Below are 24,491 nucleotides of genomic sequence, written 5' to 3'. Positions count from 1 at the left end.
AATAACTGGTTCATGGGACACCATGATATCTGAACTCCACACATGTTCGAATGTAATATCTCCACTCATCTTTAAAGCTCTTTCTCATGAGCAACAGTACTCGTCTTTTTTTCCAGCCATCCTTCTCTAGTAATATTACAATTTCCACTAAAGTGGAAATTGTAATATTAGGAGAAGGATGTAATATTACTTGACTGCTTTTGATGACTAGTGTCATCAAAAGTAGTCAAAGTTTCAGAAACTCTAAAAAACATGTGGTGTTATTATCTCCAGTTGCTAATTTCAACACCACAAAAGCTTATTTTACTAAACTTTATGCGTTAGTGTATTACATTACATCCTCCAACTCACCATTTAATATTGATTTCTTTATCATTCACTAAAATATTGGCCTACTCTTTGACAACCTTTTTATCATTATTTCCAGTAGATTATACTGACTACGTTTTGATTTCTCTTGATTAAAAAATATTAAATTGCAACTCTAAATTACGGCAATTGGTAACGAAATGCATTCCATCCTCCAAGAAACTATTCCATTCTGTTTTTTTTTATCCCCATAGTTGAGGATTCCACAATATTCAATTGTAAACAGCCTACACAAAATCCGGTGTGATATATTATTCATCATAGATTCTTTCCACCATCAAAATTAGCGTGAAATCGCCTCATCTTTTAAATAACTCAAAATTAAATGTCTCCCCCCCCCCAGCATAACGAGCGCCTCATAATTCTTATCATTTCCCTTGTAAACAGCATTTTCAGATTCCGATCCATCTCCGTTCTTGGTATCATACTGTAGCAACATTCTTTTGAACAACTAGCGTAGTCATGGAGATAACCAACATTTGCACTTCTGTTAGAAACACCTGAATCGATTATAAGGATTATATTATCAGCTGAAAATATTATGATCCAGATATGAAGATGGTAGGTTTTTCCTTACTGAAAGTTCAGTTTTTCTTACTACAGTATAGAAAAACCTGCTGGAGAACACATATTATTAAGACGTAATACACAGCCCCATGGCCTTAGTTTCCTTAAGGCTTACTTAAGTTATTTCCAACTTCTCCACAGCGTAATGATATCTTCATAACTACTTAAAGTTGCATTGTAAATGGGGTATAACTAACTGCTGACGTCCAAATTATTACTTGGGCTTTCTGTTTCACTAACTGCGATGGTTTAGTTTCTCTAAATTGCCATTTTCCTCCCTTGAGTAAGATGGCAATTTAGAGATCTACCAATTTACACTTGAATTCCGCTTCTCAAACTCTTTCCTCCTGACGATTTCCTCCTCATTAAAACAACTCGTACATTTAACTGATCTTCTCTTTACCAATTCGATGTCCACATTACCTTCAGTGGCCTTTCTCTAAGTTTACACTTGCGGCACAGCAGTGCAAGACAAAACGCTTTTAAGTGTTCCGCAGTATAACATTTGTTTTAATTCGGCAACATTGATATTCCTTTGCAAATGAGGCTAATACTTGTTTCCCCCATTTCCATCAAAAATGGACATTTGATCTAAATGATTTCTAATGTGACACTTATCGGTTTTAGTTCGAATTTGCGAAGCAGTGAGGCCAGTGTATTATGTTTGTTAATTGCGTATGTTCTCAGGCCGTGTGTTTACTTGCTTTATAAATAGTACCAATGCATTATGCGATCGATTAACTTTAGTTGAAAAGTCACTTTAAAGTTAGCATTCAATTCTAGGTCGTTTGGACCTAAGGGCAAATGTCCGCTGTCCTTCGGACTGCATTCTGGTTGAGCTGTGACCATTTTAATACACTGTCACTCCTTCGCGCCCGATTTCTAATCCTTCAAATCACACGTCTGTTTAAAATGTTAAATCATACTCTAACTCACTACAGTGCTAATTACAATATACTTGTGCACCTATTATTTTAACCGCCTTTCCTTACTCCAAGTATAATATTTAGCAAGGCTGAACTATTATCAACCGAGCCAATAACAGTAATGCGATTATGCATAAATCAGAGAATGAGAGACCCCTTGCTTCCACACAAATGTCACCTATTACGTACCCAATTAACAAATTGCTACCTTTGAAACTAGTGATTATACATACAACTACTGTATTCTAATCAAGAACTTCATTCTTACTGTTGCATTTAGGTTTCTCTGTCGGTAACTTTTCTAAATTTTCTTTGTTACAACAATCCTAATAAATAAATAAATGAAAAGCAAACACATAAGGACGCTTCCCTATCAGTTATGCAACGCTTTTATTTCAGTAGGTATTAAGATTATTTTAAATAGCACGTAAAAAGGACCCGATAGTTAAAGTCTTAGCTTTAACACACGAACGTTCACAATGGTTAAGCTGCATTCATGGCGATGGGACTCTCAGTATTACTAATAAGCAGATATTTATTGATGGATCAACCACTAGTGAGCTAGGAAGTAGCAGCAGTGATTATAAATTATTGAATCGAGAAGGTCAACGCCGACTTCGTGAAAAGCAATCGGATCAGCAATAGGAAAATTTCTGGAAACGTAAACAGGCAGGGAAATATGATGTAGAAACAACTCAAAAAAGGGAGGAGAAAACGGACTGAACTCGCTACTATAAAATAAAATTAGCACCAGTTAGAATCAGAATTAGCAATGTAGATTATGTCTTCATATTTTAATAATAATAATAATATTTTATTATTATTAATCATCAATCAATCTTTATTAATACATTTCACATAATATAAGCATGTGAAACATATACATACACGAACATCCATATGTTTTAGTTATATGCATTCACATTTCACATATTGCGTATATGCGAAATGAAATTTTACATCAAATTCTGGTGTTATGTTTTACTAATTCTGCACAGTTTATGTTATATATAATAAGTACTTACAAATCGTAGTTACAATAAATGAAATCTTTTATTTTTTTTAAATACTAATCCTGAATGAGAAGTAATGTATCAGCTTGCATTGTCTTAGCTTAAAACTTAAAAAAAAAAAAAAATAATAAATGCTAAGATAAAAAGCCAAACGGCTATTTTTTCTGGCAAAGTTAATTAAATTAAGGGGATAAAAATCCCTTATTTTACAACCAGTATGCGAAACTCTGAGATCGAAAACTACGATCTAAGAGTTTCATGCCGAAGAACTATCGACGAATTCAAGCGTAAGTAAACACCTGGTAGTACAACACCAAGGCAACTCGAAGCAAAGTTGGAGTAAGCTCCCTCACTATTCTTGATATTTTCTCATAATGTAAAACACAGCCAACCTTTTTTTGAGGTCTCATCAGTGATGAGACCTCAAAAGGTCTACCTTCTCACTGACGAGACCTCAAAAAAAGATTGAAACCGGTCTAGGTAGTGACATCTCCAAATAATGTAATTAAATTACAGTATTACATCCCCTAGGAGCTGTGTTTTACATTATGAGAAAATATCAAGGATAGTGAGGGAGCTTCCTCAACCTTTACTTCGAGTTGCCTTGGTGTTGTACTACCAGGTATTCACTTACGCTTGGATTCGTCGATAGTTCTCCGGCATGAAACTCTTAGATCGTAGTTTTCGATCTTAGAGTTTCGCGTACTGGCTGTAAAATAATAAGGGATTTTTATCCCCTTAATTTAATAATAAATGCTGTTATAGTACTTTATTTAATATTATTTTTTTATAATAATTTTATGTATTTAACTTATTAAACAAAATTACTTGTGTATGTGATAGTTTACAACAATTCTTTATTTATACCTAAGATCTTATCGATCTGTCTATAGACCACCGAAAGAGGTCATGCTAGAGGCAGCATGTTGTCATCAAAGCTATTAAAATCATCTCAATGATTCCTTTTTGTATCATTTTCTCCATGAGAGGTTACCATCATTTGCATACTTTTTCTTGCAGGAGTGGCTTTGTTATTAAAGCGGTTGATTTTCGAAATACGAATATGACTCACATGTTTCTTACATATAAACTTAAGAGTATTAATTTCAAGGGAATATTCATTTCTCTTTATTCTTTATTGGTTAAGAGACTCTAATTCATGGTAAGATAACCGAATTAGTTTCTTTATTGAGAGTATCCTTGCACATATTTTAATTATTCATGTATATTAAACTTTTGTTCTAATTTTTCTTTAGCGTTACAGTACATCCTTTTATTCTGTCAGTATTAATCTCTTAATATTCAATGTTTAAATTCTCATTCATAGAAGAAGCTTGAAAACCAACGTTTAGTTTACCGTGAAAATTCACGGTAAGCTAAACGTATGTTGTTTGGATTCAAATATTGATAAGCGAATATTTTCATAATATTTATCTAATATTGTTCTTTGTTCTCGTCTATCTATATACACTAAAAAAATATAGATTTTAGTTTCTATATTGGGAGTATCCCTGCTTCCATTAGTTTCTATACTGAGAGTATCCTTGCTTCCATTCTAACTGATAGCCAATGTGGTGTGCGATGCATTAAGTTCAACGCAGAGTCGTTACTGGAACTATGTGAGGAGTTACGTTCTTCAGGGGACCATTTATAATGTAACCAGTTAAAAATGATTGGCACAGTAAGCGAAGGAAATGCTACAAGAAGTTATTCCTCTCGTTTTAATAACATGCATACAATAGACGATACCGTTCTGTCAACTTTGGTGACGATCCCCGCGTGCAGCTTAAAGGCACTCAGTCAAAAGATAAGTGTGCCGGACAGACAGTACGCAGAGAGGGAGTTCGTTGACTTGGGAGAGTAAGCAAGCAAAGAAGGAGGGGGGTGCAGCAAAGAAGAGGGGGGTAGGGGAGGGGATTCTCCTTGACTTGAGCAAAAACACCTCAATGGCATTTTTCGTTTCCCACGAGCTTTCTCTGTAGTGACGGGGTGACTGTACGATACCCACCTGTGCACTAAACGCTACGAGAGCTCTTTTAAAACGACCTTGTAGAAAATGTCGAGAGGTGAAGTAACGTAGAGCGAACCAAGCAGACCAACGAACTAACGGCTGCCCTATCAGAAAGTTAATGTGTTTTTTTTTTCTTGTTGCTGGTTTTTTTTTTTTTTCGCACGTCGTTGCCATCACATCCAATTGTTCAAAGTTTTGCTGTTCAAATGAAAGTTTCAGGTAACGTAGCATTGTAGTAGTTCTGCGCGAAAGAACATTTCTTTCTTCGCATTCCAGAGGAACTTGCGTTTCTTTAAACTTTTGGCTTTCATTAGATTAGAAAAAAAATTTTTTTTAACTTGGTACTGGTTAAACTAAACTGATAGGATGCACTCCTGTTCCTATCACAGCAAGGTCACGCATATTTTAGTTTAAGATTATTGATGCCGATTTGCTTAGAACTACTGCATATGAAAGGGGCGGACATCCAAAACAAATTACTTCGCGATATTTCGTTTTAAATATAAATTGATAGAGATTGAGGCCAATGACGGAATGTGATTTGTATTTAGTAGGTGTAATTTAGGTGATGATTACTGGAAAATGAAGGAAATCCAAGTCTCCGGACAAGGGAAATCCTATTTCTTATTCCAACGGAAGTGAGTTCAATTGATGTCCGTTGAAAAATTTTTTTATAGAATTTATTGTGGTCTTGTCGCCATTTCAACTTTCCAAACTATATATATATATATTCAGAGAGAGAATAAAGTTTGACATCTACAAACGAAGCCCTATCATCAAATATACGTAAACTGGGTTTGTTTGTTCATTCAACGCTTGGCAAGATTTATTGTGACAACAGGATAAAATATCATTTCTCTTCCCATCTGAAGTTATAGTGGAAGGGGATGTAACTCGAAACCTGAAGTGCTCTTCTTGCTGCAACTTCAGAGAGAATGCAGAATGTCGTGATGCCTGAGTTCCATCGTTTCATCTTATAGTGATGTGTTCGACTCAAGATGTTTAACGAGATTAGCAACATCTTTGCCTCTTCGTACACGTCATCCTCCTGTCCCATCGTTCTGTCGAGATAAAGACTTAATCTCCTTATCACGGTGTCGCTAGAAGAATGCCTTTTGGAGATGCAGTTTTTTATCCTCTTAGCATGCACCCGCTTGTTGTTTTTTCTCTTCACCGAAGCCTGTCAGAAAACTCTACCTTTTCCATTATGAAATGTTAACAGTTACTACTTACTGGGATATATGCAGTTTTAGCAATCCTTGCAAATTATTTGTAATAATTAATTCTGAGAATAGAAAATTCATACGGTAAAAATTGAAAAAGACAAAGGTATTCACAGATTGTTAATAATTGAGTCATTTCTACTGTAACCGAGAAAACCTTTATTTAATGTATGAAACAGTACTGAAGCCAAGTAAATATTGGCACCGTTTTGAAGATTACTCAACCGAAGAGTTGTTACTCATTTTTTACCTTACTTGCATGAACCAGCAATAAATGTATTCTCATCCATTGTTTGTTAATTTATGTCAAAACAATCTAAAGTATATTAAAGTAAGAGAGAGAAGCAGTTTATAAATTAATCAATGCATTTATACTTTGGAGACCAAAAAAACTAAATATTAAATATTCTGTTGGCAGTGTTACGAGGTAGACTATCTTGACCATTTCAACAATGAGAAAACTCCTGGAGTACAGCACTTGTCAGTATGACAATCAGCTAACGCGTAGCAGGAGATGTGCGTAATTGTTAAGGATGATTTCAATTGGTTAGCTATTGTTAAAAACTATTCACTTTAAAGAGCGTCTCTCTCTCTCTCTCCCTCGCTATCTCTCTTTCTCTTTCTATGACTGTATATGTGTCTATAAATGTCCACTTAGCATTCTCCTGTCAAGTACGAATTTAGGAAGGGGATTTTTATCTGTCTATTGGCTACTAGGTATGTTTGCTGGAAGCGTAACAAGGAAGGATGAGGCCTAGTGAGGATCAGGAAGTACGGTAGAAGCAATTGTGACGTTTCAATGGATGACGTCACGTACACTTAAAAATAGAACTTCTACACCGAGCATTATGATTTCCTTGCTTGAACAACAGGCGATATTTGTGAAAGGTAGAGGAACCAAAGGCTATCCATGCACATGATGCAATCATGAAGAGGAAATGCTCTGTCGATGCAAGCACAAATTGTTATTGTTCTTGCAAACAGAGCGACAGAAATTCCAACACATGTCTACGTTTTAAACACTGTCGGTGCCAAAAATATTATGTAACAATGAATTGAATAGCACTTAGAGAGAGAATGACACAGAGAAAGGAATCCATAAAATATTATGCAATATTTAATTGAGATGGCATTGATGTAAGTGACGTAGCCGTCATTACACGCCAAGGAAAATTTGTGGGTTTACAGCTCTGGAACTTCCAGCATTGAATCATCGAAACAGGAAGTCTTCCTTTGTGCACAGCTTCCGGTGATATTGTAACCTACATAGAATAGGAAACGGAGGATCAGATGAAAAGGAAAAAAGATTAAAGCATTGTTTGAATGTATTTTATCGAACATCGTGTATTCACTTTATGCCGTTTTTTTAATTCTGCTTTGGTGAAGTTTTAAATCATTCACTGTACCAGTTTCCTTAAATAGTGTCGACATTATGATTCGCGTTTTCCTTTTATATCCAAATCATTTCGATATGCACGTATAGAAATTCGAGCATTGAAATGTCGGTGAGAGGTTGCTTGAGTTAACTGCAAGAAAATCACATTTGTCACCTGAAGTGAGGCAACACTTGACAACATCGAGAAGAGAACAAGAAAGGAGAAAGTTTGCTAATAAATTTATACCACTCCACGAAAATTACGGGAACTGTGACAGTTCGGTGCAAATCCCCTGCCTCGAAACGTCAATAGTGACATATATGAATGTTGTCAATGCCAAAGCAGCAGCCGCCCTTCAGTCTCTTTCATCTCCTGCATTTGATTTTGTTTCTTCAACGTCCGCCCTCCTGTAGGGGATTTTGACAAATCACTCTGCTCTCCCTTCCAGCCTTTGGCATTTCTTGAAGCAACACTAATTTCCCCTTTCCAATACTCGAGATTGTTTACGAAAAAAAATAATTAAAATACGAGAAAGGGATCTCTTGATATCACCTGTCGCATCGTATTATACTGGATTATTCAAGTTGGAATTAGCTGCTTGAAAATCAGATGATATTTGGTTATATGGTTGTTAGATTTTGAATAACATTAGGTTATAAAATAATAGATAAGTTCCGTGAACTGTATCTGTAAGTAGAGTTGACTCGCTAAAGATCTTCCCTTTTTTACGATTTCTCTTCCACCTTCCTCCTTAGTACATACACCCCCCCCTTCTTTCGTTTTCCTCATTCGAGTATGCTTTTGGTAATTTATTCAGTTGTTGACCGCATCGGCGCTCTCAATTCAAATACTGCCTATCGTTGACATTCTCCTCATTACTAGCAGAATCATTCGTATTTATTATAATATTTTAAAAACATCTGTTTTCATTTTCATGATAACAGATGGATGACGTCAAGGCTACGGTCACTACGGATGGTTTACTATGCATCTTTTTGGCAATAGCTATCACTAGCCTGTAGCTGATGACGGGTTAACCTTCTAAGCATGAACGCTGAGTAAGAAGATAGTGCGGAGTTAATAATCGATACCAATCTCGGGGGGGGGGGCAGATTCTAAGAACTCATCCCAACTTAACGGAGACGTTACGAACGGTCGCGCTTCAAGGTCAGATCATCGCATCCGAAAGAATTAGTCAAGACAATGGGAATTTCATATTTATGCGAAGAAAATCCCTATCCATCAGATAGTTATACAACTTTCTGTTGTATAACTACCCGATGGTCAAGGTATTTAGACTTTCTCTTCGTGTTCTTGAAATAATAACAATAACTGGGTAAAACAAACGGAGGTATTATGACTTTAATTCTCATTCTCTCAGCGAGGTGGACGAATGGATAGCGTCTAAGATCTCCAAACAAACAGGCAACGTCCATTCATGTCATCCAAGACTAATAATAATAATAATAATAATAATAATAATAATAATAATAATAATAATAACAACAAAATAATTCTGCAGTATGTATCCTCTAATATGAAATGCTGAAGGCAAGTGAGAATTTCCTCTTACCTTCCTTCATCTATCTGGATTCAATCCTGAGTGTAAGCATCTTCCAATCTGTGATAGAATAAATCTCAGAATCGATGATATGTGAGAATCAAGGTTAATTTGCATATTATCAGCCGATGAATACACGCTCTCTTTCTCGTAGGACAACACAATATGTCACATGCACTGTGCAGCCGTGATATCAGTGGTTGGAGAACGTGCATAACCTTCAAATCACCTTGACTTCTCTCCACTCTTTTCTCTTCAGCTACAGTGCAAAACACATGATCTCTCATGATTTTTTGGATCATTCAGTCCACGTTGAATTTTGCAAGCTGCATTGCGTAAAATTTTGCAAATGCCGATGAGCAAATCCTCATTACCGCCCCCCCCACCAACCACATTGTTCCTGATGCAGTAAGAGCCCACGTAAGTTAGACGACTAATAATGGTACGAACATCCCAACTGCCATCAAAAGAATCGTATAGGCATCGGCGCTCCCCAGTGACAGCACTGTAGAAGAAGCTTTTCAAATGACCCACGTAGAGCTACGCAGCACACGAAGGTCATCAACAATCTACTCTAATGAACAGTTAATAATTTTAAGTTTTCCTACATCGCTGCTGCTACGACATTAGAAATGAATCAACCAAGCACTAGGATGATCGTTTAAATGTCTTAAATCGACAACGGAGAAACCTCAAGAGTGAACAATCGTATATTAAGTAAAGAAATTTAATTCAAGCATGAAAATAATTAAAATCGGGAAGAGAATGAAGAACGTTAATATATTTTAAATAAAAAAAAAAAATAAATAAAATTTTTGTATGATCTTATCATACACACACACGTGTGTGGGCGCGTGCATATTAGGCGGATGCACAAAGAAGAGTTAATTTTTTTTTTTTTTACTCTTTTTGCATTTCCCTCGTCTCCGACAGTCATTAATACCTTATTTGAATAAGAAATATAATGACAGAATTCCGGCATCTCCCTCTTCCGCTCCGCTGCAGCTCGTTATTCCCTCCGACGGTATTCTCCGATTGAGTCTCTTCTCGGAATAAATCCCGAACTATGACGTTTCCGTAAAAATGTATTTTCCGTTTTTGCCACCTTTCGGGTATTCTCTATTTTGCCTTCTTTTCAATTTCAGAAAATAAAGAAATATGAAAAAGATCGACTCCTCTTTGCGGGAAGGAAAAAAAAAAAAAGGAAGAAGATTTCGAAGAAAACTAATCTGTTTGGCCGAAGGATATTCTTTACTGCTTTTTCCTTTACGTTTCCTTCGAATCCATTCAACCATCTTCTTTCCTCTAGAGAGCGAAAGAGGAGGATGAGTTTCGGATTCAATTTCTTTGAAGTCTTCTGCCAATACAACCCTACCACTAGAGATTCAACAACAGAAAACTTTTTTCCTCATACGACCGAAGTATACTGCTGAAAATAATCGTTTATCAATATTATTTACTGTAAAACTTTCGAAACTAGTAAGTAAGAAAACAAAGTTCACATCCGGGTACGACTGTTTGTTAAACCCTATCAATAGTCCAAAGCCGATCGCGATCGACAGGCCGATCGCGTAGTGATTACGTAGCATTCTCATAAGTGTTATGGTCACAGTAAATGCTAAACGCATACATTTAATCAGATAGGTTTCTTCTACAATTACCCGTCAAGGTTTGTTTGAATATCATTAATTAAGCCTTTGCCGTAATTGGTGTATTTCTTTAAAAAATATTCTCCGTGTCAAAATTATCTTAAAATTAACATCCATTTTCGTTTACTAACCATAAAATTATTTATCATTAAAATGCCACGAATAAATTGATAACTGAATCAGTTTAAATTATATAAAATAATATTTAATAATTTCATAAAAATTTAAAACATTAAATTTATAATTAAGATGTGTAACTAGATTTTTAAGACTCCTTTATACGATGCCAGCCGAAATTGTTGATGGATAATTTTGATTTTCATAAATGAAGAATTCCAAAGCTGTATTTGAATAGTTTTTTTTTTTTTTTTTAACTCGCAAGGATTTCTTTTATTTTAAAAGTTTTGATATTAGTATGGCGTTTCAAGTTGTTCAATTTGATATAATTCAATTCAAAGAGTTATCTATAAAAATTCCCCACAGTGGCGTATCCGACAGTTTGAGAATCTCTGGCGCTGGAACATTAAAAATGAGTGGAAAGTAACACTCTACTTTACTCGTGCCACAAGAATTTTTTTAAGTTTAGGGCATATCGCCAGTCATTCTATGGGATAATGGTATTGGGTGTATGTTGCAAGGTCATTTGATGTGGACTCAAGTTCTTCAAAGGTTCGAACAATTCTGTTAAATTATTGTAGTTGCTTTTCTTTTCTTATTTTTTTTTAGAATTGTGTCCTAAGCAACCAAGGCTTTCAAGCCCAAATATGTCTGCTGTAAATTGTGTGTGTAGAATGAAACATCCAAGTTAATGGGAAAAAAATTCCTATCATTAGCGCATGAGATCGGCTAACTCACTTTCAGATGAAAAGATGGGATTCGAATCCAGGATTGGAAACGTGAGATCGAATAAAATTTAGTGTAAGAGGTAATGAAAATCTGAAATCTATGCGATTTGAATGTAATTTTACAAATACTTAACATTGGATAACCTTGAAAAGTATGAAGTAAGAAACTGTGTCGAATCTATCGGTGGCTGGTTATATGCAAACATATAACAATACATGAGTATGTTTCGTAATTTTTTTTTTATTAGTAAGCTAATATTGTCAGCGTCATTAGCAGTATCGAAGGAGTGCTTAGAATAATTCTGAACATGTGTTCAGAACCCTTCTCCTGAACTCCACTGAATAATTCAAAATGTTCTTTTGTAGCTTAAAGTCAACGTTAATATCTTATTAAAAATTATGAAACTGGCCAAAAGTTAAAAAGTTTAAAAGTTCACGAACGTGACGAAACTTGCTAAAACTGTAAATACATTAAGATGGAAGGAAAAAAAAAACAGTTCAGCACTCGAAGCGAACGGTTTAGAAAAGAAAAAAAAAGACAAACACAACTTGCACATCTATTTCTGACATCAATGAGTAGTGGAGGAAGGGAAAAAAAAAACTATCTGATAAGCGGGATTTGTACAAACTTCCATTAACAGAGAGAGGGAAAGAGAGGACGTGTATGTCCAAAGAAGTCGCCGAAGCTGTAGTAACTTACGAATTCTGTAAGGATTTTAGTAAAAGAGATTAACCGGCTCAGCGAACGTACTCCTGAATTCTGAGTTAGTGGACTGTTTAATTCTGTGTCTAACAGAAGAAAATAGAAACGAAATTACAGTAGTACCACTACGTTCGGTTACGGGAAATTGTGTTCACTTAGTTGCCTAATTAGCTCCGGTAATTGATTTTAATTCCCTTCAGAAGAACTTCAAGTACGAAGGACCAAAGCATAAACGCCATTCCTCCAAAGAAGTGTCTCTTGAGATGTTTCACGAATGCTATGGAGAAAGTCATTACGGGATAGGAGAACGTGGGTAATTTTACATTATTTATAAGCAGCTGTAGAGCAGAATTAATGCGCGCACATTCGGGAAACTGTAGAATCACTAAAGGGGAAAAAAGCGATTGCACTGAATTTGGGATGATTACGAATTTACCGCTAGAAATCGACGTAATATTGCTTTGATATTTCGTATTATCTGATCTTCGGTTATAATAACATTACTTCGTTGCGTAACAGTGTATAGCGAACGCACTAGGAAATATGTAAGAGGTAATCTTATTTTTGAAAAACACAAACCTTCAAAGGCTGCATTGCATCCAGGTGTTTAACAGAAGAAAGATTTCACTCTGCATTTCTGTTCTTTGTGGTTAAACCAGAAAACGTAGATTGGTTAATTCGAATTCGATTAAATTATACGTTTATTTTCGTAATTTAGATGGTATCATTTGTTAAATAAATATTGGAGAAAAAAAATAAACATTTGAATTTGTGAGGTCACCCGCTTTCCTCTACTCCCATGCTCAACACGAGAATGATGCCAGCTAATATTGGAATTCTTCACTAGGTTTTCCTGATATAAGCCAAAAGCCTAATAAATTAAATTTCGTGTGATGATACTGCGTTCCCCAATAATCCTGATTGTAATCCGTGTGTGTCCTCGGACCGGTTTGCCTACTTGCGGGATGAAAAACACCAGATAAACTGTCGGAAGAAAACCCTGCTGTCCACGCTCAAGACCGGCTAACTTGGCTATGGCAGATCCTTAAGCTCCTCACGTCGTTGACGGGAATCGAACCTAGGGCACTCCTTCCCCCAGGCATAGGGTTGCGAAGCGCAAAGCCATTAGGCTAACCGCGCGGACTAAAAGCCTAATAAGTAACGATGGTGGTTAGTCAGGTGATAAAAATTTTGGTTAAATTTTAATTACGAAATATGGTAGCTACACGAACGAACCTTTTTTTGGGAGCTACATTGAAAAATTATTAGGCTGAAAATTTTATCTTTCCTAAATATATATACAATTAACAACTGAAAACAGGCTGTCAGTTGTATACATTAAATGCAACCGAATTTACAACTGAGAGTTACCATAATGTTGAATTGATGAAAAGAAGAAAGAAGTGAAATAGTTGCAAGCTACAGTCGTCAAAACTTTTACATTCTTGAAAAGTATGCAAAAGTTAGCCTAAAAATAGCCAATGCTTAAAAAACCGCATCCAGCGGGAATTCCTAGACGTTTTGAACTGAATAGATTCTTAAATTATACATGCAGAATCTATGTGTATGTGTGTGTGCGTGCGCGTGTGGATATTGGAAACTGTTACGAGAGACATGGGTGGGGAGAAGGCAGTGGGAGAAGATTCGGAGGACACAGCGAAATGACGTCACTCTGCCAGTTGGTCACGACGATCGATAGGTGACACGCGCTCGCTCGCGATACCCCTTAGCCTCGCCCACTTGCTCGAGATGCTCAACAAATGCGGCACGTTCTGACAAAAGATACGCCGCTAGCTCGGTGCTGATCACTGGTGAAAACAGTAAAGCCACAGCAGGTTCGTCTCGTCCCTCGTAGAAATATACATTCCCCTCCCCCATCCTTCCTCCGTTTTAAACCAGAAATGCATATCCAACAGATTTCGTAGCAGTAAAGAAAGAAGGATGCGAACGGAAAGAATTTATGGATAAAAAAATAAAAAGGAGAAGCGTGGAATAGTAAGAACGAAGATGGATCAGAGGAATAAATGCAATAGTGAGGAAATAAAGAAGGTTGAAAAACTATAAAATTAGCACAAAATATCAGTTTTGTAGACAGAAAATGAATGAGAGAGAGAAACAGAAAAAGAGAAGAAAATAATACATTGATACGTAGAAATAATAATATTTCTTCATGAAGGTATATTAACTTGAAATGAATACATTCTAAAAGCTGGACATAGTACGCATCGAAAAACCACTCGGTTCTAAAATGGAGAGTTGTGTTATTCGCCAAGACCTAATATATCCACAATCTTAAATCACACCGAAGTTTGAACACATTTGTGTACTCTTGGTGTTACTTCAGATTAACTAAATGGGACCAAGTCCACTGATAGAAGGGCGAACTATTATTATTACTACTACTACTACTACTATTAATAATAATAATAATAATAATAATAATAATAATAATAATAATAATAATAATATGTTCAAACTCCTTTTCTTCCCCAAAGAGAGCATGCGAGGAAGTTTAGGCCTAACTAACTCTTTGAAAATCGATTAGCAGCAAATATCCATCCTGAGCCGTAACTGATAGTTAGCCCAAGGCTATCAATGATTTCATGGGTATCAAGGGACGAGAGTACATAAGGCAAATTGTCATCTCGTACTCACTAATTCTAACAGTATATAATATTGTCTGAAATAGCGTTGGTTCTATGATTGTACTATTGGGATAATATGCCTTGATACCATGTGCTAGTTTTCAACGTAACTGTTGATTAGTTACTCTATCGCTCGAATTGTAGTTCATCCTTAATACCAGTTTACATTTTTTTGTTTTGATTCCTTCAATCGTGACATTTTATTTACAAAAAAAAAATACAACAAAAAACATTAAGATTCATTTCCACTCAAAATACAACAGAAATAATGTAAATTTAATAGTGGATTAAAAATAAATCTGTTGAGAGATTGGCAATAGTCTATGAATAGTTAATGTACTGTGTGTAATTCTTCAATATATCTAGGTGATAAAGGTGTCGTCCTTATAATATCATTTGGATTAAGAATCTTGAGTTTTACACTCAGAAATCGAACTATTCTGCTGCATATCAAAATACAATACAATACATGAAAGCGGAAAAAAAATTATTCAAAATACCTTTTTTTTTTTGTAATCGTATCTAAATGGAAGTATCTGTTGACGCAGTTTCAGTTTCACATTTAATTTCATAGGTGTTTTGTTTTTTTTAATATAAAAACAGTAAAGGTGTAGTTATTTCATATTTATCTGCAATAGTTGGACTTTAACAAAGGAGTAACGCAGATCAAATTACTTGATTGAGAGTATCGAATGAACAATCTACACTAATGGCAAATGTTAATTTTAGACTGCATCATGGTATTTTTTTTTTTTTTTTTTTTGCAGATTATAACTCCAAAAGGTTTTAGAGATCTAAATGAAGAAACTACGAACTTTTTTTTTTTTTTTTTTAATAGTAACAAATTTTAAATGGGCGTAGATTTCTGCTGCCCACGTCTTGAATAATAATGTTCATAGTGGAATTAAAACCGACATTTTTTTCATAGATTCTGTAGCTTTAAAAACATACAATTATTTATCTGCTCTTATACAGCAAAAGTTGACACATTAAAATAATTTTTACTCAGCAGGCATTTAATTTCGGCAACTTTTTTTTCACCATATCAAAACTAAACAAAAACAAACAGCACCTCCTTCGAATGTATGAGCCATTGAAATCCAGTCCTTGAAGAAAATAACATTGTACAATAACTCTTTTTTTTTCCTGGCAAAAATGGCAACAATACCTTAAATTATTTTCAAAATAATTAACATTTTTAAACTTTGTTCTTAGTTTTTGCTTTGGCCGAATAATATTTTTAATTATTTTAAAATATTTTTTCGTATATTTTAAAAATATATCGTATATATCTTTAAATAAATGTATTACTGTCATGAAAAAAGGATTCGCTGAGGATTTAATTAAGAATATATTAAAGATTTAATATCTGATTTTCTGTTTTATTTTCGGTGGGTATTTTCAGTTTGTGATTTTGATATGACTTTTTATTTTATTTGTTTATTTTCTACAGAAATGAACATTTCTACGCAATCAGATTTATATATGACAACGATTGCAACAATATTCTTATTGGTGTTCAAATGAACTCTGTTTTTGGACCACGAACATAAAAGTTCGACGTCCTCTAATCCAATCGTATGAAGGGATTTCAAACTGCATTTTTGATATTTTTTTTTGGAATTATTTATAATTCTAAATAAAGATAGGTTCATGTGAAAGAAATATTAATGGACATTATTTACGAGAGAATGAAAAAATAATGTTTTTTTTTTTAATTTTTATTTTTCTCTTTATAGTTGAGAGGAACTGCCTATAAATTGGAGAAACTGGACATTGAACGAGCCATCGCTTTTCGATGTATGAAATCAGTTCTTTAATTAAATTCATTGCACAAGAATCCTTTATTTTATTTGTATACTGTTAAATGCGCTATTTTTCAAACAGATACTTATGAAAAACTCTGAAATCTATTTGAGTTTTATTTTTAAACAATCACTTATAATGCATAAAAAGTTAATTATATAATTTAGAGTTGAAATGTAATGTTTCGCAATTACGTACTGAAATCTACGATTAAAATTATCCAAATGTTTATTATATGGTAATGTATAATATCATTCAATCTTTAAAAGAAAAAAAAAACATGTAAATATAAAATAAGGAATACCAATTTTTCTCTAGAAGAGTGTCCACAGCAATTTGTTAAACTTAAATTTCATTAAGAAATATATCGAATTCTGGAGTGCATTTTTATTTTACTGAATAACTCCTTCAAATTCATTGTTTCAAAGAACGTAAAAATCGATCATAAAAAGTTTATTCGCTAAATGCACTTTAATAATAATTAAAAAAAGTTCATTTTTATAATCATTTTAAAACATTAATTTTTTGCGTGGATTTTTAACCATAAAACTTAAAGAGAATTCCTTAACAATTTCATTTGGAGGATGATGAATGCGTACACACCGTGCTCAACAGTCAGATGAGACATTGCTGAAAACAGAGATGCGATTGATTTCGAGAATTATTTCGGATGGAAATAGCGAACGTGAGTAAAACGTGTGCCGTTCATTGACAGGTCCAAATTGACTGTAGTTATGGTAACTGCAAAGTTTGACACTGGAGGCCACACGCACACATCCAAAAGTTACGGGAGGTTGAAAAGTTACGACTGTGAGAAGTGCAATTAGTAAATCCTTCTGCAAACGGAACTTTCCTCAGATATTCAGCGATAGAAACCTAAGGAGAGTTGCGTGATACAAGTTATTTTGTTTTACTGAATATCGGCGAGACTTACCTGAGAAATATTGGGATCATCTCCTAAAGAATCGTACAGTGTTTCTCCTGTGACGAACACCAAACACACAGCACCAAACACAATCCTTAGCAATGCCGACTCCATCGTAAATTATTGACCAGTTGACCGCTTTACCTGGGTTCACCTTTACTGCTGCTGCGGCTGTACCTCTCCCGTCGTTGCCGACCTCTCCCCGTAGTCGCTCGCTCTCGTTGACGTCGCTAGCTCCGTCGAACAGGTTTCCCCCTTTTCTCACAATGGCGTCTCTCTCTCTCTCTCTCGCTCTCTCTCTCTCTCTCTCTCTCTCCCTCGCTCTCTCCCTCCCAGATGCGCGTGATGGCGCCAAGGATGCTGTGACTTTTCCTGCCACGAGCCACACCACAACACAACAAATACAACAACAACAACACAATGAAATAATCCTCCGAAATGAACACTTCTTCGCAAGTTCTCTACTTATCCACCCCTTTGCTTGTCGACCACGCACTAAGCGAAGGAACCCGGCGGATGCAGAGACGGAATCGTCGCACGACCACTTCACACCAATGCTGGGTGGACGAAACACACTCAGCTGCCGTCTTTTCAGGACCACCGAGGATTTACGGCCCCCGCTAGGGAGCGCTTCGCTACGCGATCTCTTCTTTCCCCCTCTTTCTCGCACGCTCTCCGTCTGTCTGTCTCTCTCTCTCTCTCTCTTTTCGCCCGCTTGCCCGAAGGTACGGTGACTAAGAACCACGCCTACTGGCGCGGCGATGAAGCGTTCGGGGTCAGTCAGGCAACTGCGTGGCGCCGGAGGTTTAAGAGCATGCACAGAATGTTAGACGCGCATCGGAAAGATTGCTTATGTTTAATAAAATACAGAGGTTGTGAGTAGAGCTGAAGATCTCTTTATTTTGCCCACTGATTTGAATTGCTTTTTCCCGAAGGGGAAAACAACGTAACCTCGAGGAATTCAGTAGCCGAAAGTTAAGTTTAAGATCGCTGTTTATATTTTGATGTATCGAAGAGAATCACTCAACGCCATCTATGGGTAATAAAAAGCATTTCGCGATATATTTTAGCGATGATTTCTCCTATGTTTATTCCGCATAACTTATTGAAATACTGTATAGAGTCTAATTAAGGTGGACGTGATTTTGTTTTTGGAGCCACTTGGAATCAAGCAAAAGTTCGCTTTTGCAGAAAACAAAACGCACACATTCGTGGTTTGCAATGATATACAATATAACAACGTTTCGTAAGCTTCCATTTCTATAATCTACAGACGGAAGACTACCCACTGTGGTCATTCCGTTTGGACATGAGAAGTTTCAACATTTCAAGGATACGCGGCCATTGAACTGAACCAAGCAGGTGTTCGAAGCGCTTCGTATTAGCATCACTCGCTGTTTCAAACGCCAGCGGTAAATGATCGCAGTTTTTAGTTGAGAGAATTTGAAATGCCCGTGGAACAGTGACTAAAATATACAAATAGAAATTCTTATTCAAGTGTTAGGCTCTTCGTATATATGGATTTATAGGAAAGTTGCTTCTCATAGGGAGTTACCGGAATCTAACGGATCCGGCAATTGCTGTTTTGGGCTATCAGTAACATTTCGAAGAACGTTCGGACTTTGTTTTCATCGATCAGCATTTTCTTTTCTCCATTTTTTTCGTTTTTAATTTATTTTAATTTATTTTCACAATGTTGTTTATATTTTATTATTATTATTATTATTATTATTATTATTATTATTATTATTATTATTATATGGGCAACTCGATGGATTCCGTATACTAATCGAGGAAGATCTAAACATTATGCCAAGTAATATTCAATATTCGCGAAATATCTATGATACTTTCTGAAAAAAAATTATAGAAACAAGTTTCGATTTAGTGCAATGCCGTTGCTACAGGGGACAGGTATGCAGGACGAGCAGAGTCTTGCAAATCTGTCCTAGGTCACATCCATCACGGACCATAACATTTATAGGACAAATGCCTTAAATCAAAAGAGAAGATGCATCAACGTAAATTACATTATTAAAGAGCTTAACATCTCACTAAGTGGTGTGTACAGAATAGTTTTCATCACTGTCTTGACTACAGTGTTCATATACTTACTGGGTACCAAAGCATCTTTGTACCACCAGTAACTTTGTCCAGATCTTATACAGGACCGGATTTAAGACTATTGTGATCCTAGCTATAACAGGCCTCCAATATTGAGCACATCTTAGATTATCTATACCCAAGTAGAGGTGCGTGCTCGTATGGGAGATACTAAGCTATAGTTTATCTAGCTTATGCATAAATACTGTTCTGATCTTACGCTTTTTCGTTCCACTGAAGGACCAGGTTGGCAAGCGATTTCACACAGACAGAGATGTTCCATCGAGAAATTGACAGTGTTCTGAGCATCTCAGCATGCTATCAAATTCCTTATTATAGATACTTGAGTAGTGTTGCACCATTGTCTTTGGAGAATATGTGGATAAATAGTGTACACCAAAAGGGAACTTCCGGAAACTGAGGTGTTTCACACTGCAAAACTGACAAACCGGCCAGAAGAAGAGAAGCACACAATTAATTAACATAATATACTGACCCCATATCATCTTATTACGATCGAAAAAGACAACAAATAAGTAAATAAAATTCTATGGAACCAGAATAGGTGTTTGGACCAATGACATCTGAGAAGGTATACTTTTGTTTTCAAATTGCAATAGAATCAGAACACCGAATGGAAGAGGGATACAAATAATGTTTGTTTTTCTATAGTAGGACATCTATCCTGTATTGGAATAATTTAAGAACTTAGACGTTTTGAAGCAATAAAGCACTTTAGAATTTTAAATATTTGGAAGAATAATGATAACAATTGCAAAATTGACTTATATTTTAGGTTTAGACTGACCTTCGTATCGAAGGTCAGTCTAAACCTAAGCGATTACTTTGAAAAGACTCGAAAACTACACTTACTTAAAAATCATTTTGGAAAATGGAAAATGAAACAAAAAAAAAAAAAGAGGTCAAATAGAAACATCGCCTAGTAAAAGCCTTGACGAAGTTTTCCGAGAAAGCGTTGAGATCGAAAAGTCTTTTAGACTTATCAGAATGGCAGTCGTGACATGCATTAGCCAGCTGATAGTGGCTTCAGCTGCCGGTTAGCGAAATTCTGAAACGTGCAGATGGCTTCCCTGTGGTGATAATGATCATCAATTAAATTGCCTGTTGTAAGCCAGCCAGCTATATTCCCTGTCCTACACTGATGGGGTTCTCTGGATATAAAGTTTGCTTCGCGCAGCCAATCAAAATGAAGCAGACGTGAATAAGGAGATTTGGGGGTTTATTGTAGTGCGACATGTGAAATCATATCACAGAACAGCGGTTGAAAGTACCAAGAGAGAGGTTGTGTGATATGGAGTAGAATAACGGGCTTGCCGTAGATTTGACGAGAATTGATTTTCTTGCCATGTAGGGATCTCCGGTTTAGTATACTAAGGCAACTAAGTTCCTGTAGAATAACAAGTGCTTGCTTAGATTCCTCATTGTTCTTTTAAAATAATGAATCGAAGTTCTTGGACAATGAGCAATTTGTTACTGTACCAAGAGGAACCTCAGTTCTTGTGTTGTGAGGTACCTCATTTCCTCTAGAAGTCATAAAATTAGGAACCCAAGTTGCTGTATAAAGTATACAATGAGGAATCTGACTTCCCTCAGAAAATATACAATCAGGAAACTAAGTTCCCTCAGAAAGTATATAATGAGGAATCTAAGGGACCTTAGATTCCTGATTGTATATTTTCTGAGGAAAGTTAGATTGTTCATTGTATACTTTCTAAGGTTCCCTGGGAATGGGAATCTAAGTTCCATCAGAAGATGTACAATAAGGAATCTAAGTTCCCTCAGAAAGTATATAATGAGGAATCTAATGGATTGCAATGAAGTTTGCAACGCAGCAAATTACAAGTGCTCGCTCTCTCATTATTATACAGTACGAAAATAAAGAAAGAAAACTCTTGAAGCTACACTAATCTATATTGGAAGGGTTATAATCAAAGTACAATTTCAGCCATGTTCATAGAACTCAAAATACTAAAGAGGTGACGTCACTTTCAGCCTGCGTTTCGCTTTAGAAACGATGCAAGAACCATTTGCTTCATAGAGTACCGACCTGCTTATAAAGTTAACCTGCACCTGCATCTTCAGGGTTCCAGTCGTGCGCAACGATTGGCCTCGGAGATCAAAAGTTTCGTCACACTTGCTGCTACACAATACTTGCCAATAATAATTTCGTCTTGCTGATGGTTGTTACGAGGCGGCAAACCTTTTCTTAGTCATTCTTTTCTGAGTTCGGTTGATGATGGGTTACCTCATGACATTGAAACGACGTATCGGTCAGTTTCTTCAGGTCACCGCAGGATCGCTGAATCCTCGATATATGTCTAGCTTTCACGATTTTCATTGACCCAATAATTGGAATTTTGTAGGTTAACGCTTCTTTGTTTCTATACGCCATGACTTAAGCATGACTGACAAGTAAAGAAGTTAGTCAAGTGTGGTAAGAAGCACGAATGATTATAAGATTGCAAATAGGTAAAAATGCATTAAAAGAAAAGAAGTAGAAGGAAAAGGAAACAATGCGTATTGACGGGGTGCACAGTTTAAAAATATCGTTCCGAGAGAGAGAGAGAGAGAGAGAGAGAGAGAGAGAGTAATAAAACTGGAAAGAAGGAGCAATAAGTGGCTGGAGCAGCCATCCGTACGCAAGCACGGAAGAAGGGTTTTATTTTATAGCAACAGGATGGCGGAGGAGGAGAAGAGGTTTTAGTACGGGCTACTCATCTTTCGCAATGCATCACTGGATCCTCTGATGAAAATTTAATTAGGGTGCATTGAAGTAAGGCGAAAGAAAGGTGGGCAGACCGCACTGGGTATTCAGATGCTCCCTCTTTTATCACGCCAAAGACGATTTTTTTTCACTAACGTTCTTTTGTTAAGTATATATTGTTCGAACAACTAAGTGATGGGACGCCAATTCATCAACGGACGACGGTAGACTTCTTTGGATGGATGCAAATACGCCGATAGTGAGTTCGTGTGGCCAGTTCGGATTCTGATGGGGACGAGAAGTATTAAACTCTACTTTTCAATAATAACTTGTGCGACAATTGAGAAAGAAAGAGACAAATCGTAAGGGATCCTTACTCTTGTTATTTCATATAAATTTACGTTTATTGCCATGCTAATGGGACAAGATAACTACAACCTAACTCATGAGATTTCTCTTGAAAGCATTGGTAGTTTTCTTGCATTACAGATGTATCCACGTCCGATTTAGAACAGCCAACTTATAGTTGCGGTTGATTAAATTTCTCCTGTTACTTGTATGCTTGTAAGTTCTCATTTCTATAATCTGTTACTTAAAACGCTAACACGCGTATTACAAAGATGAATGGAAAATAATGAAAATTGCTAAAAGATGTAATTACGTGTAGTTATAGTACAAATATGTTTACAAGATCTCGTAATAATTTAGGTAGTTCGGTTAATTTAATTCTACTTTATTATAATTCATTTCTTTTGAGTTCGTGCTAGTTCTCGGATTTATTATGAATGAAAAAGTTTGCTGTTATTCTTATGGCGAGATTTAATTTATCTGGTATATTAATGAGTTGCTATAATTATGTATCTCCGTCAGCTGTTATCTTGTATTCTTGTGTCGTAAATATGACACAAATATTGAGCAAAGGATTTACGTGGGCATTTTTTTAATGATGTGTGGTTAATTAATTATGTATTTTTTTATATTTAAAGTGGAAACGTTTATACTAGATAGATTCTGGCGATCTATTTTATCTTGAGGGAAGTGCATAGCTCGGGATCTGAACAGATTACTCTTAAGACAAGCTGTAGCTTACTAGTGCCCTTAGAAAAAGAAAGATTTCTAAGGTTTCTCATTGCTTCTTACTGTTTACATATACACATATTTATTATTCGTTTTCCAATGCAACCAGACACAGCTCAAAAAAGTTACCTAACAATAATTTGTAATGAAATGCGTAAAAGAGAAATATCTCCAACGACTGACAAGAACCGAGTATTCAGAACAGTCAAAGCGAAATCCGGAATAAATTGATAAACGAAGTAATTAACTATGTATCGATGGACTGTAGAGGTGTGATTGTATTTGAACAGTCCACCGTAGAAGGAATCTCCATGGGAACAATATCAATATTAACATTAACGGTCATAATTACCGATGTAAGAGAATTACGTTGAATTAAATCGCTTTTGAGTTGAACTAAAGTATATCCTTATAAATACAGAAGACGTTGTTATAACAGAAATGCAAATAATTAATTTTTGTGCTATGTTCAGTGCACATCGATTTTGGAAGAAGTTAGGACTGTTTATGAGATATCAAATGCTGTCGGTGTCGCTGCTCCAAAATATATCGTATAGAATCTTGTACAAGGAAGACTGAATATTATTTAAGAAACGACCTTGTTTATTGTTCTCTAAAAATTGTCTTAGTTTTTTCTGTTCGTTTTTTTTTGAGGTTTAATGTAATCTTCACATCAAATATAAATAGGGTGTTTTAATTTTTGTAACCCTTCAAATAGACTGATTATAGTCCAAATCGAGTATTGAACATTTTTCGATGTACAGTTATTGCGATGGTTTTCTACAATGAAGAGGAATAGTCAGAATTATACTGAAGATGAAATTTTACTCTTTTGTTTTTGTCAGTGTGCACGAAAATGCTTCTAGCAGATCTTCTTACTTAAGACTTATGCATCAGAACTAACTTTTATTGATCGAAGAAGTTTAAAAATATTGACGAGAATAATTTACAAAGACTAGTAAATTAG

At 35.6% G+C, this 24,491-nt stretch overlaps 1 protein-coding gene across 1 annotated transcript in view; it reads right to left on the bottom strand.

Annotated features, from left to right (window-relative positions):
• The window catches only part of LOC150110404 (fasciclin-1-like), a 267,702-nt gene extending 249,424 nt beyond the window's left edge, over nucleotides 1-18,278 (bottom strand). The window contains exon 1 of the mRNA XM_090399191.1: nucleotides 17,629-18,278. Coding sequence (XP_090255317.1) covers nucleotides 17,629-17,733 — 105 coding nt within the window. The 5' untranslated portion in view covers nucleotides 17,734-18,278. The remainder of the gene's footprint in view (nucleotides 1-17,628) is intronic.
• Nucleotides 18,279-24,491: the final 6,213 nt, after the last annotated feature.

Source organism: Typopeltis vanoorti, chromosome 1 (genome assembly GCF_054136105.1).
Source record: "Typopeltis vanoorti isolate ZY-2024b chromosome 1, IOZ_Tvanoo_1.0, whole genome shotgun sequence".
In the NCBI taxonomy this organism is placed as follows: Eukaryota; Metazoa; Arthropoda; class Arachnida; order Uropygi; family Thelyphonidae; genus Typopeltis; species Typopeltis vanoorti.
This window is presented reverse-complemented; position numbering and strand designations above follow the sequence as displayed.